This window comes from Vicia villosa, linkage group LG3 (assembly GCF_029867415.1).
Source record: "Vicia villosa cultivar HV-30 ecotype Madison, WI linkage group LG3, Vvil1.0, whole genome shotgun sequence".
NCBI classification, from domain to species: domain Eukaryota; kingdom Viridiplantae; phylum Streptophyta; class Magnoliopsida; order Fabales; family Fabaceae; genus Vicia; species Vicia villosa.
The window spans coordinates 52,881,211-52,898,820 of record NC_081182.1 but is presented as its reverse complement, the minus strand read 5'-3'; the positions used below and the strand labels follow the sequence as shown (position 1 = coordinate 52,898,820).

The window sequence follows — 17,610 nt, the reverse complement described above, 5'->3', positions numbered from 1 at the left end:
TAAAACAGAGACAAACTATTTGTCACATGAACATAAGTTGGAAATGAAAACAAAAGTTACAGTCACATAATGTTACAATAACATAAGTTACAGCTTCTCTATAAACTTATTTGTTACATGAACTAAGAAAGAAATGAACCTATAGAAAAATTAACGCAACTAAAACATAATTCATCTTCTTTGTTAACCCATCAATATTTTTCTCCATGGCTTCCATCTTGATTGCGACATCTCTATCAATTTTGCTTATCAGTTCTACTGAACCTACATCCGAATGGCCAAAATCTCTTTCACCAGAAAATTCATCATCCCAGTGAAATGCGTTGCAGTCGTCTCCATTACCCCAAAACTTACACTTCCAGTATTTTCTCCCAGGATTTGCAACCGATTTTGAAACAAACAACTTCATGGAGACATTGTGGCCACATTTGAGAGTTACCCTACCATTTGAAGATAAGCTTGAGTTAGAAGAAATTGGTTGACTCATGTTATTGGAATTGATAGACGAAGCTTGATGCATAACATTTGCGAAGAAAAGTTGAAGAGGAATCAAAACGCAGAAATGTAGAAAGAACAAGAAACAAGAAACATGTAATGGGTTAGGGGACAAGAACATATGGGTTTTTGTTGATATAATAACTAAGGATATTAATGTCATTGCATTGGCTGAATATATGATGTGGATGAAGGATAGAAAAACACTTAGAAAGGGGGGGGGGTTGAATAAGTGTAGTCTAAAAACTTGAACGATAAAAACAATTTGCACAGTTATTTTTATCCTGGTTCATTGTTAACTAAACTACTCTAGTCCACCCCCACAGAGTGATTTACCTCACCTGAGGATTTAGTCCACTAATCGCAACAGATTACAATGGTTTTTCATTTAGCCCACGACTAAGTCTTCTAGAGTATCCTGATCACAACCTGATCACTCCAGGAACAAATGCTTAGACACAAGCTAAGACTTTCTAGAATATCCTGACCACCACGTGATCACTCTAGTTACAACTACTTAGACACAAGCTAAGACTTCCTAGAGTTTCCTGATCAAACCTGATCACTCTAGTTCCTTACAAATTAATGTAATCAAATAAGAGTATTACAAATGCTTCTGAAAAGCTATAATCACAACAGTGATATTTCTCTTAAAGTTTAAGCTTAATCTCACTAATGTATTACAACAGCAATGTAGTGAGCTTTGATGAAGATGAAGTTTCTGAGCTTTGAGTTGAACAGCGTATCAGCAAGTTTTTCAGAATAGGTTCGTTCAGAATTGGTTAACCTTGCTTCTCATCAGAACTTCATATTTATAGGCACTTGAGAAGATGACCGTTGGGAGCATTTAATGCTTTGCGTATTCCGTACATCATTGCATTTAATGTTTCACACTTTTGTCAACTACCTCGAGCCTTGTTTACGCTGTGTCTACTGACGTTGCCTTTAATAGCTTCTAACGTTCCTTTTGTCAGTCAGCGTAACCTGCCATCCTGTACTTGCTTCTGATCTGATGTTTGTGTTTACAACGTTTGAATATCATCAGAGTCAAACAGCTTGGTGCAGAGCATCTTCTTGTCTTTTGACCTTGAAGTGCTTCTGAGCGTGATACCATGAGGACTTCAGTGCTTCTGCTTCTGAACTCAAGTTCTGCTGATGCTTCCATAGACCCATGTTCTGATTATGCTTTGACCATCTTCTGATGTCTTGCCAGACCATGTTCTGATGTTGCATGCTGAACCTTCTGAGTCAAAGCTTCTGAGCGCTGATTTGTGCATACTCTTTATATATTTCCTGAAAGGGAAATTGCAGTGTATTAGAGTACCACATTATCTCACACAAAATTCATATCCTTGTTATCATCAAAACTAAGAATATTGATCAGAACAAATCTTGTTCTAACAATTTCCCCCTTTTTGATGATGACAAAAACATATATAAATGATATGAATTTGCGATCAGAAAGAGCAGACGGCTAAAGACAATTACACAGCTATAGCATAAGCATGTGAATATGTCTCCCCCTGAGATTAACAATCTCCCCTGAGATGAATATTCTCCCCCTGAAATTAATACTAGAAGAATTTTATAAATAAAAGACTTCCCTGAGTATTTCAGTAGAGACGTTCACATATGCTTGATCTTCAGAACATTCATTACTTCTGATTTCTGCTTCCATAGGACAGCTTCAGAACTTTGAATTTCTTTAGATCCTCAGAACATCCACAGCTTCTGATTCCTGCTTCCATCGGACAGCTTCATAACTTGAATTTCTTTGATCTTCAGAACATTCACAGCTTCTGATTCCTGCTTCCATCGGACAGCTTCAGAACTTGAATTTCTTTGATCTTTAGAACATTCACAGCTTCTGATTTCTGCTTCCATTAGGACAACTTTAGAGCTTGAATTTCTTCTTACATCACTTCATGCTAGATTGTATCAAAACATTGTTGAATGTACCAGAGCATCATCAGAGCACCTCTACATCCTGAAATGTTACAGAACAAAGCTAAACGACAAAAGTCAGCATGAATGAGTTAGAGCATAGAATATGTTTCAAAACACATAATATGTATCAGAACCACATAATATGTATCAGAACAAATAGACATAATGTTTCATAGCTTATTCTATCATCAGAATATCTGAACATTCTTCTTCTGATTCTGAAGCTTCATAGCACTCAGCTTGCTTCAAGAGTCCAAAAGCTTGATTCTTTATAGGATTGCTTTTCCTCATCTTGTTGCTTCTTATGTTGAGCTTTTTAAAGAGAATCTTCAATCCCTGCAGCAACAAAAACTTAAAGCATAGAACTTTGCAAGTTCTGTTAGTAATGTGGGGCCTTTTTACCCAGTAACTGATAATATTAATCAGATCATTTATCACAAATTTTCTCCCCCTTTTTGTCATAACATCAAAAAGAATAAAAGATTCAGAAGAAAAACAAAAGACAAAAGAAATTAAATAGAATAACTTTTCATTGATTAAACAAACAGGATTACAAAAGATGTATGCAGAATAAGCAGATGCAACAAGGAAAGAAAACTACAACGACCAAAGACTACAACCCTAGCCTAGACAAAATCTTAGCTAACATATCATGAATCCCTGCGTTGTTCTCAGTTTGTCTTTCTCTTTTGTTTACGATCAGTTTCTTGATTTGATGAGCTTGATGAAGGATTCATGGTGAAGTTGCAGATAGTGAAAACCGCTAGGGTTTATGATATGAATGCAAAGAGAGAGAGAGAGAGACCGAAAAAGAAACTGAATGCAAGAGAGAGAAATATAAGAGGGAAAAGAAACGTTTGAGGAATATAAAAGAAAAGAAATAAAAAGAAATGATGAATAGCATTTAATGTTACGTGACGTGAGGAGAGATAATAATGACAAAAAAAGTGATTAGCACAGTTACCTAAGTAGGCTTCCCCTCAACTGCACGCATGCTTGTCCAGAAATAGTGAACACGTGTTTACCATCTGGAAATCCAGTTACAGCTGTTTTACTTTTAAAGAGATTCTGAATCAACTTAGACAATGAAACGTTAGTAATAACAGAATCACTACTTCTAATTGATTACAATCAGAACTTCTTATAAAAGACTAATCCAATCACATTTCAGAAGATACTCATACATAAGATCTTCTCATCTTCTCATTCTGGGCATAAATCCATACTAATATTCTTCAGAATGAACTTAAACCTATCTTCAGCAAGGGGTTTTGTAAAGATATCAGCCCATTGATGGTCTGTATCCACAAAGTTTAAAGATATAACACCCTTCTGAACATAGTCCCTTATGAAATGATGTTTAATATCAATATGTTTAGCTTTTGAATGTAAGATAGGATTCTTTGATAAACATATAGCAGAAGTATTATCACAGAAGATAGGAATGTTACTCTCATATATCTGATAATCTTCTAGCTGACTTCTCATCCAGAGCATTTGTGTGCTACAACCAGCAACAGCAACATATTCTGCTTCTGTTGTTGAGAGTGCAATTGTAGCTTGCTTCTTGCTGTACCATGAGATCAGATGACTTCCAAGAAATTGACAACTTCCAGAAGTGCTCTTCCTTTCAATTCTATCTCCAGCATAGTCAGCATCACAAAATCCTACTAAGTTGTATTCTTTGGATCTTCTGTAAACTAAACCAACATTAGTAGTACCTTTCAGATACCTCAAAATTCTCTTAACCGCAATTAAATGAGATTCTCTCGGATCTGATTGGAATCTAGCACACAAACAAACACTAAAGAGAATGTCAGGTCTAGAAGCAGTTAGGTATAGAAGAGATCCAATCATACCTCTGTACAACTTCTGATCTACCTTCTTACTTACCTCATCCTTACCTAGGACATATGTTGGATGCATAGGAGTTTTGGCTTCTTTGCTTTCAGAAAGATTAAACTTCTTCAGAAGTTCTTTCACATACTTCGTTTGATGAACATAGGTTCCATCAGAAGTTTGGTTGATTTGAATTCCAAGGAAATACTTGAGTTCTCCCATCATGCTCATTTCAAATTCAGCCTGCATAGACTCAGCAAACTCCTTTCCAAGTGTAGCATTAGATGTTCCAAAGATTATATCATCAACATATATTTGGCAGATTAAAATATCCTTTTTAAAGGTTTTACAAAAGAGAGTAGTGTCCACTTTTCCTCTAGTGAAACCATTTTCCAGAAGGAAAGAACTTAAACGTTCATACCAAGCTCTAGGAGCTTGCTTCAATCCGTATAATGATTTCTTTAATTTAAAAACATGATTTGGAGACTTGGAGTCTTCAAAACCAGGAGGTTGATGGGCATAAACTTCTTCATCTATATAACCATTTAAGAAGGCACTCTTGAAATCCATCTGATAAAGAGTGATGTTGTGTTGAGTGGCAAAAGAGATTAAAAGACGAATAGATTCTAACCTGGCCAGTGGTGCAAAGATTTCTGTGTAGTCAATCCCTTCTTGCTGACTATAGCCCTGAGCAACCAGTCTGGATTTGTTTCTTACCACTTCTCCCTTCTCGCTTAGCTTGTTTCTGAACACCCACTTAGTGCCGATGATGTTAAATCCTTTTGGTCTAGGAACCAAGTCCCATACATCATTCCTTGTAAACGGATTGAGTTCTCCTTGCATGGCAATTATCCAGTCTGGATCTTCTAGAGCTTGATCAACAGAAGTTGGCTCAATCAAAGAAACAAGACCTAATTGACAGTCTGCATTGTTCTTAAGGAATTGCCTTGTTCTGATGGGATCGTCTTTCTTTCCAAGGATCACATCTTCTGAATGAGCTGATGCAAGTCTAGGTGATCTTCTGACTGTTGGTTCTTCAGAAATCCTGAGATTTTCTAAAGATGCAACAACTTGATCTTCTGATCCATTGCTTCTGAGACTTTCAGCTTCTGCAGCTTTGCTTCTTGGTTCTACAGCTTCTGATATATCAATATCTATATCTGCAAAATTCTCAAGCTGCTTTGGTTTTTCAAGACCAAGCTTATCATCAAACCTGATATTGATTGATTCTTCTACAATCAATGTTTCAGTATTGTATACTCTGTAGCCTTTAGAGCGTTCAGAATATCCAAGAAGGAAACACTTTTGTGCTTTAGAATCAAACTTACCAAGATGATCTTTAGTATTCATAATGAAACACACACATCCAAAAGGATGAAAATATGAAATGTTTGGCTTTCTGTTCTTCCACAATTCATAAGGAGTCTTATTTAGAATAGGTCTTATAGAGATTCTATCTTGAATATAACACGCAGTGTTTATTGCTTCTGCCCATAAGTGCTTAGCCATATTATTTTCATTGATCATGGTTCTGGCCTTCTTGAAGAGTCCTATTCTTTCGCTCTACAACTCCATTTTGTTGTGGAGTTCTAGGACAAGAGAAATCATGGGCAATACCATTTTCTTTGAAGAACTCCTCAAAGAATCTGTTTTCAAATTCGCCACCATGATCACTTCTGACCTTTATGATCTTGCACTCTTTCTCAGATTGGTTCTGAGTGCAGAATTCAAAGAACACTAAATGAGACTCATCCTTGTGTTTTAAGAACTTTACCCATGTCCAGCGGCTATAATCATCTACGATGACTAATCCATATTTCTTCCCTCTGACAGATGCTGTTTTGACTGGGCCAAACAGATCAATGTGCAAGAGTTCTAACGACCTTGAGGAAGAAACAACATTCTTAGACTTGAATGCAGGTTTGGAGAACTTGCCCTTCTGTCATGCTTCACAAAGGGCATCTGATTTGTATTTCAGATTAGGGAGTCCTCTGACCAGATTTAGTTTGTTAATCTGAGAAATCTTTCTCAAACTAGCATGTCCTGATCTTCTGTGCCAGACCCATTGCTCTTTAGAAACAGACATAAGGCTAGTCACCTTTTGCTTCTCAAGATCCGAAAGATCAATCTTATAAATGTTGTTCTTTCTCTTGCCTGTAAATAGGATTGAGCCATCCTTCTGATTTACAGCCTTGCAAGACTTTTGATTGAAGATTATATCATAACCATTGTCACTTAATTGACTTATGGACATTAAGTTATGCGTTAATCCTTCTACAAGAAGTACATTAGTTATGGAAGGAGAGTTACCAAGACTTATGGTTCCAGAGCCAATGATTTTTCCCTTCTGATCTCCTCCAAACTTGACTTCTCCACCTGGTTTAAGCACCAGGTCTTGGAATGTAGACCTTCTTCCCGTCATGTGTCGCGAGCACCCAGAGTCCAGGTACCATGACATTTTGCTTTTTGTCCTCTTTGCAGCCAAGGATATATGCAACAGAAATTATCTTCTCCTTAGGTACCCACAATTTTTTGGGTCCTTTCTTGTTAGTTCTCCTCAAGTTCTGATTGAACTTGGGTTTAGCATAAATATTTAACAGGAGGAACAACATGATATTCTTTAGGTTTGTCAGCATGATATTTCTTAGGATGTGTCACATGCTTCTTGGTGTGAACAGTGTTAAAGCTCTGTGCATGTGAAGTGAGCCTAATATCATGTGCATGGCCATATTTGAACTGATCATACAATGGCTTGTATGTGATCTTCAGATCATCAACAGGTTCAAATTTATGTGAGGTATCGCCCTCATAGCCAAAACCAAACCTTCTATTTCCAGAAACACCATATATCATAGAAGCAAGATGACTTCTGCCAATACTTCTAGATAAGAACTTTCTGAAGCTCGAGTCATATTCTTTTAGAATATGATTCATGCTAGGAATGGATTTTTCTGTTTCAGAAGGAGATCCACTATCTTTGGATAGATTTAAAACTTTTTCCTTCAGTTCAGAATTTTCCACTTCCAGCTTCTTAGTTTCAAATTCAAACTGCTTCTTCAGCTTTTTGTATTTGATACTAAGATGAGCCTTGAGTTCCAGAAGTTCTGTTAAACTGGAAACTAACTCTTCTCTAGATAGTTCAGAAAATACCTCTTCAGGATCTGATTCTGATGTAGATTCTGATCCATCATCTTCTGTAGCCATCAGCGCGAAGTTGGCTTGCTCTCCTTCAGAGTGTGATTCTGATTCTGATTCAGAATCATCCCATGTTGCCATAAGACCTTTTTTCTTATGAAACTTCTTCTTGGGATTCTCCTTCTGAAGTTTTGGACACTCGTTCTTGTAATGTCCAGGCTCATTGCACTCATAACAGACAACCTTCTTCTTGTCATATCTTCTGTCACCAGAAGATTCTCCACGTTCAAATCTCTTTGAACTTCTGAAGCCTCTGAACTTCCTTTGCTTGCTCTTCCAGATTTGGTTTACCCTTCTGGAAATCATGGACAGTTCATCTTCTTCTTCTTCAGATTCTGATTCTTCAGGATCTTCTTCTCTAGCCTGAAAAGCGTTAGTGCATTTTTTAACATTAGATTTTAATGCAATAGACTTACCTTTCTTTTAAGGCTCGTTTGCGTCCAGCTCTATTTCATGGCTTCTCAAGGCACTGATAAGCTCTTCCAAAGAAACTTCATTCAGATTCTTGGCAATCTTGAATGCAGTCACCATTGGACCCCATCTTCTGGGTAAGCTTCTGATAATCTTCTTTACATGATCAGCCTTGGTGTAGCCTTTTATCCAGAACTCTTAATCCAGCAGTTAACGTTTGAAATCTTGAGAACATCTTCTCAATGTTTTTATCATCCTCCATCTTGAAGGCTTCATATCTCTGGATTAGAGCAAGAGCTTTAGTCTCCTTGACTTGAGTATTTCCCTCATGGGTCATTTTCAGTGACTCATATATATCATAGGCAGTTTCCCTGTTAGATATCTTCTCATACTCAGCATGAGAGATAGCATTCAGCAAAATAGTCCTACATTTATGATAATTCTTGAAAAGCTTCTTCTGATCATCATCCATTTCTTGCCTGGTAAGCCTTAAGCCACTAGCTTTCACTGGATGTTTGTAACCATCCATCAGAAGATCCCATAGTTCACCATCTAGACCAAGAAAGTAACTTTCCAGTATTCAAAGTTTTCACCATCAAATACTGGTGGTCTAGTATAACCATTGTTACCATTATATTGCTCAGTAGAGCCATATGTAGATGCAGGTGGATTTGTTGGAATTTCACCAGCCATCTTATACTGAAGCGTTTTTCTCTTCCTGAGTCATTTCTAAACACGGTTAAGTGCTTGCACCTTAGAACCGGCGCTCTGATGCCAATTGAAGGATAGAAAAACACTTAGAAAGGGGGGGGGGTTTGAATAAGTGTAGTCTAAAAACTTGAACGATAAAAACAATTTGCACAGTTATTTTTATCCTGGTTCGTTGTTAACTAAACTACTCCAGTCCACCCCCACAGAGTGATTTACCTCACCCGAGGATTTAATCCACTAATCGCAACAGATTACAATGGTTTTCCACTTAGCCCACGACTAAGTCTTCTAGAGTATCCTGATCACAACCTGATCACTCCAGGAACAAATGCTTAGACACAAGCTAAGACTTTCTAGAGTATCCTGACCACCACGTGATCACTCTAGTTACAACTGCTTAGACACAAGCTAAGACTTCCTAGAGTTTCCTGATCAAACCTGATCACTCTAGTTCCTTACAAATTAATGTAATCAAATAAGAGTATTACAAATGCTTCTGAAAATCTATAATCACAACAGTGATATTTCTCTTAAAGTTTAAGCTTAATCTCACTAATATATTACAACAGCAATGTAGTGAGCTTTGATGAAGATGAAGTTTCTGAGCTTTGAGTTGAACAGCGTTTCAGCAAGTTTTTCAGAATAGGTTCGTTCAGAATTGGTTAACCTTGCTTCTCATCAGAACTTCATATTTATAGGCACTTGAGAAGATGACCGTTGGGAGCATTTAATGCTTTGCGTATTCCGTACAGCATTGCATTTAATGTTTCACACTTTTGTCAACTACCTCGAGCCTTGTTTACGCTGTGTCTACTGACGTTGCCTTTAATAGCTTCTAACGTTCCTTTTGTCAGTCAGCGTAGCCTGCCATCCTGTACTTGCTTCTGATCTGATGTTTGTGTTTACAATGTTTGAATATCATCAGAGTCAAACAGCTTGGTGCAGAGCATCTTCTTGTCTTCTGACCTTGAAGTGCTTCTGAGCGTGATACCATGAGGACTTCAGTGCTTCTGCTTCTGAACTCAAGTTCTTCTGATGCTTCCATAGACCCATGTTCTGATTCTGCTTTAACCATCTTCTGATGTCTTGCCAGACCATGTTCTGATGTTGCATGCTGAACCTTCTGAGTCAAAGCTTCTGAGCGCTGATTTGTGCATACTCTTTATATATTTCTTGAAAGGGAAATTGCAGTGTATTAGAGTACCACATTATCTCACACAAAATTCATATCCTTGTTATCATCAAAACTAAGAATATTGATCTGAACAAATCTTGTTCTAACAGTGGAAATTCCGTTCATTAAAAAGTTAAAAAAACACTGCCACATAGGACTTTTTGATGATGTGGCCTGATAAAGGGCTAAAATGAAACTTTTGAAATTTGTTGAGGCCATTCTTGCAACTATTTTTTTTGGCATGAGGTTTTTTCAAACCAAGCCCATACGACATGGGTGAAAATAGGTATTAACCCATTTGATAATTAATTGAATTAATTTTACCACAAACATAGGTAAACAAGCACGAGGATGAGTATTGAAGTACCCATAGAGTACAAGTACAAGTATGAACATTGGTGTCCACGTGGATATGATCTCGGGTACGGGAATTTTTTCAAACCGCCGATATGGGGACGTGTACTATAGTATCCTGCCCAACGTCGGCCTATTGAAAAACAATCTTTGAGTAAATAGATTAGTAACTCATTTTTCATGAACAAATTCATTAATACTTAAATCTAATTCTAAAGTCAATTAAGAATTTTTTTCTCATGCAACTATTAATCGAACAACCATTGTGTTTGTAATCTTTCCTAGAAAGCGAGTCGATATGCTTTACAAGCATTACTTCTCCCACTCTTATAGAAGTGGAAAAAGACTTTATAATTTTCTTTTGAAAATACTCTTAAAATTTCAAAAATACATCTCTAAACGTACTCATATACATCAAATTAATGCATAACTGAACACTATTTTCATTTTGCTATAATTTAGTCTAAATACACATCTCCGTAATAATCTAATATGCACTTCATTCATTAGTATTTGAGCCACACCCCCATTTTGCAATGATTTAGTTAGGAGAAATATCTCCGTGATAAAATACAAAAATATACTTCCGTAATAACTCTTAGACAATAAAATTTGATATTTTTTTAGAAAGACACTGATGTTATAAATTATATATTATAACTATACTATCATAATAATTTTTTTTATCAATTAAACCATACACTAGTGTAATAATATTAAAATGCCATATATTAAAATCAATCTAGAATGATAATACTGTCAAAATAGCAAATTACTAACAATGATATTATCTATAACCCCTAATACAAATACTATCCTATTGGATATATCGACCCTCTAATGATATTATCCATAATCGCTAATACAAATACTATCCTATTGGGTATATCGAACCCCCCACGTTCCTTCAATGCCTTATGTACTACAATGTCATTCGTGCCTCAGGTAGAATAACATCTATAATAACCCTCCAAAAAGTGTCTTTTTGAAAGTCTCATATGCCTATACTCACTATCGCAAGATCCATAATAGGACAATATACATCCTTTCAACCAATTACAATTTGGAAAATTCTTAAGAGGAGAAAATACATCCTTTTAACAATATGCATTGAAGTAATTCTTAATGGTGACAACTTCTCTTCCATCTTTGAAAGTAAGATAACATACTTTCAAACAATCACAATTTGGGAAATTTTTAAAACAACTTTTTGTCTTGGTATAAGAATTTCCTATATTTCCTCCAATCAACTTTCTAGGATGGTTAGATAAAGATTTCCCATTTTTAATATATGATAATGAAACTCATTTAAAGGTGAGAAATAATCCTACATGTATTACTGAGTAAAACTCTTGTTTCAGCCCCACACGAACAGCAATCACAACGTTATGGAGATCCATTCCCATGATTCAAAACTGGTGGTGCTCATCACGGGTTGTTCCAGTGGAGGAATAGGTCATGCACTTGCACGCTCCTTTGCCGCCAACAACTGTATAGTGGTGGCCACCAGCAGGTCGCGTTTCACCATGGTGGACTTGGAGGACGACCCCAAGTTTTTTCTACAAGAACTCGATATTCAGTCCGATGAGAGCGTCAACAGAGTTGTCGATACTGTTATAAATAAATTCGGTCGCATCGATATTCTCATCAATAACGCCGGTGTTCCGAGTTCCGGTCCAATTGTTGATCTTCCTCTATCTGCCATCAAAAACACCTTCGAAACCAATGTTTTTGGTTGGTAATTCTTTAAAATAAAGAAAATATAAATATTTTATCAAAAGGATTCTTGATTCTTGATTTTGTTTACATGCGCAGGTTCTTTGAGAATGGTACAGGCTGTGTTTCCTCACATGGCAGCAAGGAAACAGGGAAAGATAGTGAATATTGGCAGTCTTGTGGGGCTGGCCGCAAGACCTTGGGCGGGTGCTTATGCAGCTTCTAAAGCTGCTCTTCATGCTTTGACAGACACATTAAGGTTTTCATTTTCTCTTGTTCCAACATTTTTTAATCTTGTAAATGTTGTTTGAGTTTATAGTGTTGTAATTTATCATGCAGATTGGAACTTGGACATTTTGGAATTGATGTTGTGAATGTTGTATGTGGAAATGTGAAATCAAATATTGTAAAATCTGTTCTATCCACCCACGACAGCTTGCCGGAGTGGAAACTGTTCAGGCCATTTGAAGCAGGCTTCAGAGAGAGACTTGTACGTTCTATGAGTTCAAAATCAACCCCTGCAGATGAGTTTGCTAAACACACTGTAGCTGCTGTCCTTAGAAAGAAACCACCTGCATGGTTCTCCTATGGTCAATATACTACTGTCATGGCTATTATGTACCATTTGCCTCTTTGTGTTAGAGACTTTCTTTTTAAGAAAGACATGAAACTCTGAGCTACATATTAGATTCTCAAAATGTCTTGTTATTAAGTCTTTTAATTGTAATATTAGATTATATAAGGTAGCCCATAGTCACATAATTCGTAATTTGCTTCGGTACGTGGTACGAATTCGGGTACGCGGTTCGCAACTCTCAAAAAATTAAGTACGCGAGGGGTATACAGAGGCGGTACGCTATTTGGATTCGCGGTACGTATAAATAGAATAATCGGTATGCTCTGAATAAAAAATTATTTAATTAAAATAGGTTTTCAATTTATTTAATTAAAAAAATTAATTCCTAATTTATGTAGTTATAAAATAATTATTATGTAGTAAAATATGGTTAAAAATGAGGAAATGTGACTAACAGAAGATAGATATATGCAGACAGTACTATACATTATCTAAAACATAGACACAAGTCCCACATTGTTAGTTTGTTTAGTTTCAAAATATAAGTTCAGCTATAAAACTCTTGCAGTTTGGTGATCCAATAGAGCTTGCAGGGAATTGAATTAGTAGGACCCTCCATTCCAGTACAGCTTGAAAACAAGCTTTGAGTTGTGATGGGGTCTTCTATTTATCACTCTATTATTATTAAAGTTCAAATTTTTTTATGGAAGTTCTGGTTCAGATGATGTGAATTCTCCGTGAAATTACATGTACCAATTTGCAAAAGTATCGTGAACCGGTACTCGCGAATTGGTTTGGGGTTCTTCATGAAACAAGCGAATTCTGTGAATATGAGGTAGCCCATAGCCGTTTTGAATTTTGGAGGTTATGTGTAGAATGATTACAATTTAGTTGCGGAAAAATAAATTTAGATTCTATTTTATTACAGTTTAATTGCGATAAGTACTTTTTGAGGTTATATTTAGCTGAGATTTCAATCCAATCCAAGTACAATTACAAAAATGAACAATCAAACACACAAGGAAAACGGGAATGGATTAGGTGACTTTGGGTTTCCATAACTTTGGTGACTTTAGTTTTATTTAGGAGAGAGAAAGTAAAAAATTTGGAGGGAAAGTAGATAAGTGAGAGTGATATAGGAGAGAGATAGAGACAAAGTCATGGTGACTTTCCCTCCCTAAAGTCACCCAAACCCAACCCAAGGAAAACATAGAGCACTAAAAGTACTCAAAAGTAAAAGAAACAAAAAAATAGACAACCAGACATAACAAAGAAACAAGGGAATTACTGCCTTGCCATGTTTTTAGAAACAAAATCCCAAAGTACCATTCTTTCCATCAATATTCTCAAAATACCACACTTTCAAAAAAAAAAATGTGTGTTTGACAAAGCACCTCCCAATTGATTGGGAGAAATACTTACATGACACAACCTAAACCCATATTTTAATAGAGAGAATTTAAATTTATTTAAATTTTAATTTCATTTTTAATTGGCATCATGGGGTGATTGAGATAAAAGAGGAGGGAGACAATTTTATTTTTAATTAATAAAAAAATGTGATTGGTTGTGTGTAAGTACATGTGTTATGATTGTGTTGCAAATATTTTCCATTAAGTGGGCAGAAGTGTGTAAAATATTTATTTTCAACCAAATGAATGACGGACATGTTAAAAAAATGAAAGGCTCCGCCCAATGAAATGCTGGAAGCCTGTAAAACGATTTTTTTTTAAAAAATTCAATTTTTAAATGCATTTTAATTTAATGTTTCTTTATAAATATTAAAATGGTCATGTTAACAAATGTTTCAGGCAGTGGTTTAAAAATTGGATCGGACCGATCGGTTAGACCGGTCAAATTGGGAATCAGCTAGGTAACCGGTCTGGTTCAATTGCTGGATCGAATTTGTCATTGAACTGGTGTGAATCAGTCAAAATCAGTGTAAATCGGTAAAACCGAAAAAATCGACGGTTTTCTTAAACTGGCGGTTTAAATGCATTTTTAATTTTTTTTAATTTAAAAAATTAAACGACATCGTTTTGATTATTTTAATGAAAAATAAAATAAAAATAAAAAATAAAAATAAAGATGTTGCGATGCGGTTCAACATGTTTTATACCTATATAGTTTTGTTATAGTGACCGATTTATTTAACCGAGTTATCCGGTTAAATCTGGTTTAATCATGCGGTTCTATCAATAAATCAGTGACTCGATATCCTCACCGGTTTAATGTGTGGTACGGTTTTTGAAACACTTCCCAGGAATACTTGTTAAGCATTCCTATTTATTTGTAATTATAGTATTTATTTTAAAAATGATTTATTTATATTTAATTTAATATATATATTATTATATTAATATTTATTCATATTAAATATTAATTAAAAAAATTCAATTTACAATGCTCCACGCTTTCAATGGGCGGATGCTTTTTAATTTTAAGTAGAGCCGCCATTTCATTAGGCAGCAGTTCTATGTAACAATTTTTTTTTTAAAACATGGTATATTGGGAATAATGAGTGAAATGTATGGTATAATGGGTAATAAATTCTATAAAACATGGTATATTGGGCGGATGCTTTTAGGCTATGTTTGGGAGTTTGGAGGGGAGGGGAGGGGGAGGCTTCCAAAAATAAAATTTTAAAAAAACATAGGAAAATATTTGACATTTTTTGAAAAAATGATTTTGTTTAGAATGATAAAAGAGTCATTATCATTAATAAATTTTTAATTTTCATAATACTATAACAACCTAAAACATATTTGAAAAATTTATGTAAGCCCTTCAAAACCCTCCTACAATACAATTTTTGAGTTCCCTCATTTTATGGGGTTTTTGGTGTTATGAATAAACTCAAACCCTCCAAAACCCTCCTACCCAAAATCTTTTTATCCTTTTCATTCAATTCTTCATATTTTTCAAAGCCCTCCCCTCCCTTCCCCTCCAAACTCCCAAACATAGCCTAAAAGTGGTATGTGGGTAAAAATTTCGAAACAAGGGATCTAGACAGAGTCCAACAACACTTAGAACCAAGCAAGAAATCTTCTGTGAGAGGCAACTCGGAGAAAGCAAACAAGAATACCAACACTTAAAAGAAGAGCAATTAGCCTCCTGACACATCTCTATTTGCCTCAGCACTAAGCAGGTTTGCTCTCAGTCCAGTTGAGAGAAATCAACGTCCGTTGCAAGTGTGCAAGCTATCAAACCCACTACCAAGGCAGACACATAATCAAACTCATCTAGTAATTCACCAGTAATCTTTTGTGACATAAAATAAGTTTACCGGATCTTCCAAATAGTTGTTACTTTGAAAATTTTGACACATATGTAGGACAAGGCATAAAGGTCAATGTACTGAAAGTATAAGTATAAACGCAGAAACGCTCATGTTTTGGTTGAAAAAGTCTCAGTCGACCGGAGAGTTTGGTTAACTTAATCCAGATTCGTCGAAGTACATCACCCATGGATTTTAGTCGGAATCATATTACTAGGGAGCCAGAGTCATGCAATTCTAAAGGCTTAGCAAAATTTGGGTTTTCTTTACTGTCATAAAATATAGTCAAGACAAATCTTAAGTGGATAGAGATAGACAGTTTTTGAGGACACGTGGAAGCTTGTAGGACGAAATTTGTATGGATTAGAAACGTGACAGATTTTGCTTAGTTGACCATTGTAGGTTATTTAAGGATCTCTAGACCATTTACAATGGGGGTGTTGAAAAAATTATTCAATAGTTGAATAGGTGCAATGAGGTGTTGAATAAAGAGTTGAAAGTGATGTGGATTAATATGTGTTGAAAACATTCAACATGTTGAATGAGAAAGTGTGGGCCCACATATATTACTTTGCAAAATTTTATTGGTTGTTGTGATTGTTTAAAATGGTGGGATTGGGTGTTGAATTTTATTAAACAAAACCATTGTAGTGAGTAAAAATTAAATGAATGTCGAATTATTATATGGAAGAAGGAGAAGATGATGTGGAGAATAAAAAGTGAAAAAAGAGGATGTTGAATATGCAAACCATTGTACATAGCCAAAGTAGCATTTGTGTTCAGTTTTAAGGGTCTGCATTTATTACATTTCCTAAAAAACTCAAAGTATCCGCATCAAAGACAGAAAAAGTGTTATCTAACGTTTGTATGTATGTGTTCAATTTTATAAATTTCAAGCAATTTTTTCTTTCATTCTAATATAAAGCTTCTCTTCTCTTTTCTTTCAAGTTTTTTCCTTCAAATATTTTATCTTTTTCCCTTGCATATTTTTAGTCATTTCCTTTGTTTCGTTCAAAGATTTAAGTTTTTATGAACCTTTCAATTAATTAAACATCCACGTCACAACAAAATCAAAACTAACTTGTTAAGACTTTATCGCTAAGTCCTAATATTTCCTAGTTAATCCTGCAAGTAACCTTTAATAAGAAACTAGAGGCTGTTTACCAAAATTCAGGGTAAGCAAATTGGAACACCCAGTGGGACCCTTGTTCCAGTCTTTTCACAATTCATAAGTGTAGTTTAACATTGTTCTCATCCTTTGGTTTATGAATTTAAGGAGTAGTAGAGGCCTTTCAGAAATGGTCCGACCATTTAGTAATAAATCCCAAAATAACCGCAAAGCAGTGGAGAATAACTAGCAGCATCAACAGCCGGAGAAACAACTATTTTAACCCCCGTTGGGACATCTACTTCGTTATCATCACAGACGCTGACAACGGTCATACCACCAGAACAAAATGTGAATGCTTCCCTGATATTAAGTTCCCCAAGGCCAAATCTTGGTGAACCTAGGATACCGTTTTGTTCTCGGCTTTTCAATGGTGACAAATAATAAAACGTACCCATATGGTATGCCTTTGTTAGCTATGGCAGGCCTTCAAACCAATGCATCAAATTATACAAACAATGCAATGGAAATTACACCACCTTTTTCCTATCATGCTTCAACGTCGACCATGAACAATCTGGGTTGAACACTCCTGCTATTTAGAGGGACAAGTTATATCCCCCAAATTACACCATCGTTGAGCACGATGTCTATGACATCTATCAGGCAACAAATGCATGAAAGCAACCATGAAATGGTGAGTTCTTTAACATAGCAAATTAGGACGATTTTCAATCCCTTAATTCATAACACTAACCAAAGTTATGAAATGCAAGTTGAATAATTTTAAAACTAGATTGTGTCCA

At 35.6% G+C, this 17,610-nt stretch overlaps 1 protein-coding gene across 1 annotated transcript; it reads left to right on the top strand.

Annotated features, from left to right (window-relative positions):
- Positions 1-11,383: 11,383 nt before the first annotated feature.
- Positions 11,384-12,540, top strand: LOC131655724 (short-chain dehydrogenase RED1-like). Its single transcript, XM_058925543.1, has 3 exons — positions 11,384-11,860; positions 11,942-12,101; positions 12,182-12,540. The coding sequence occupies exons 1-3, from the start codon at positions 11,515-11,517 to the stop codon at positions 12,516-12,518; spliced, it is 843 nt and encodes a 280-aa protein (XP_058781526.1). The 5' UTR covers positions 11,384-11,514; the 3' UTR covers positions 12,519-12,540.
- The last annotated feature ends 5,070 nt before the right edge of the window (positions 12,541-17,610 follow it).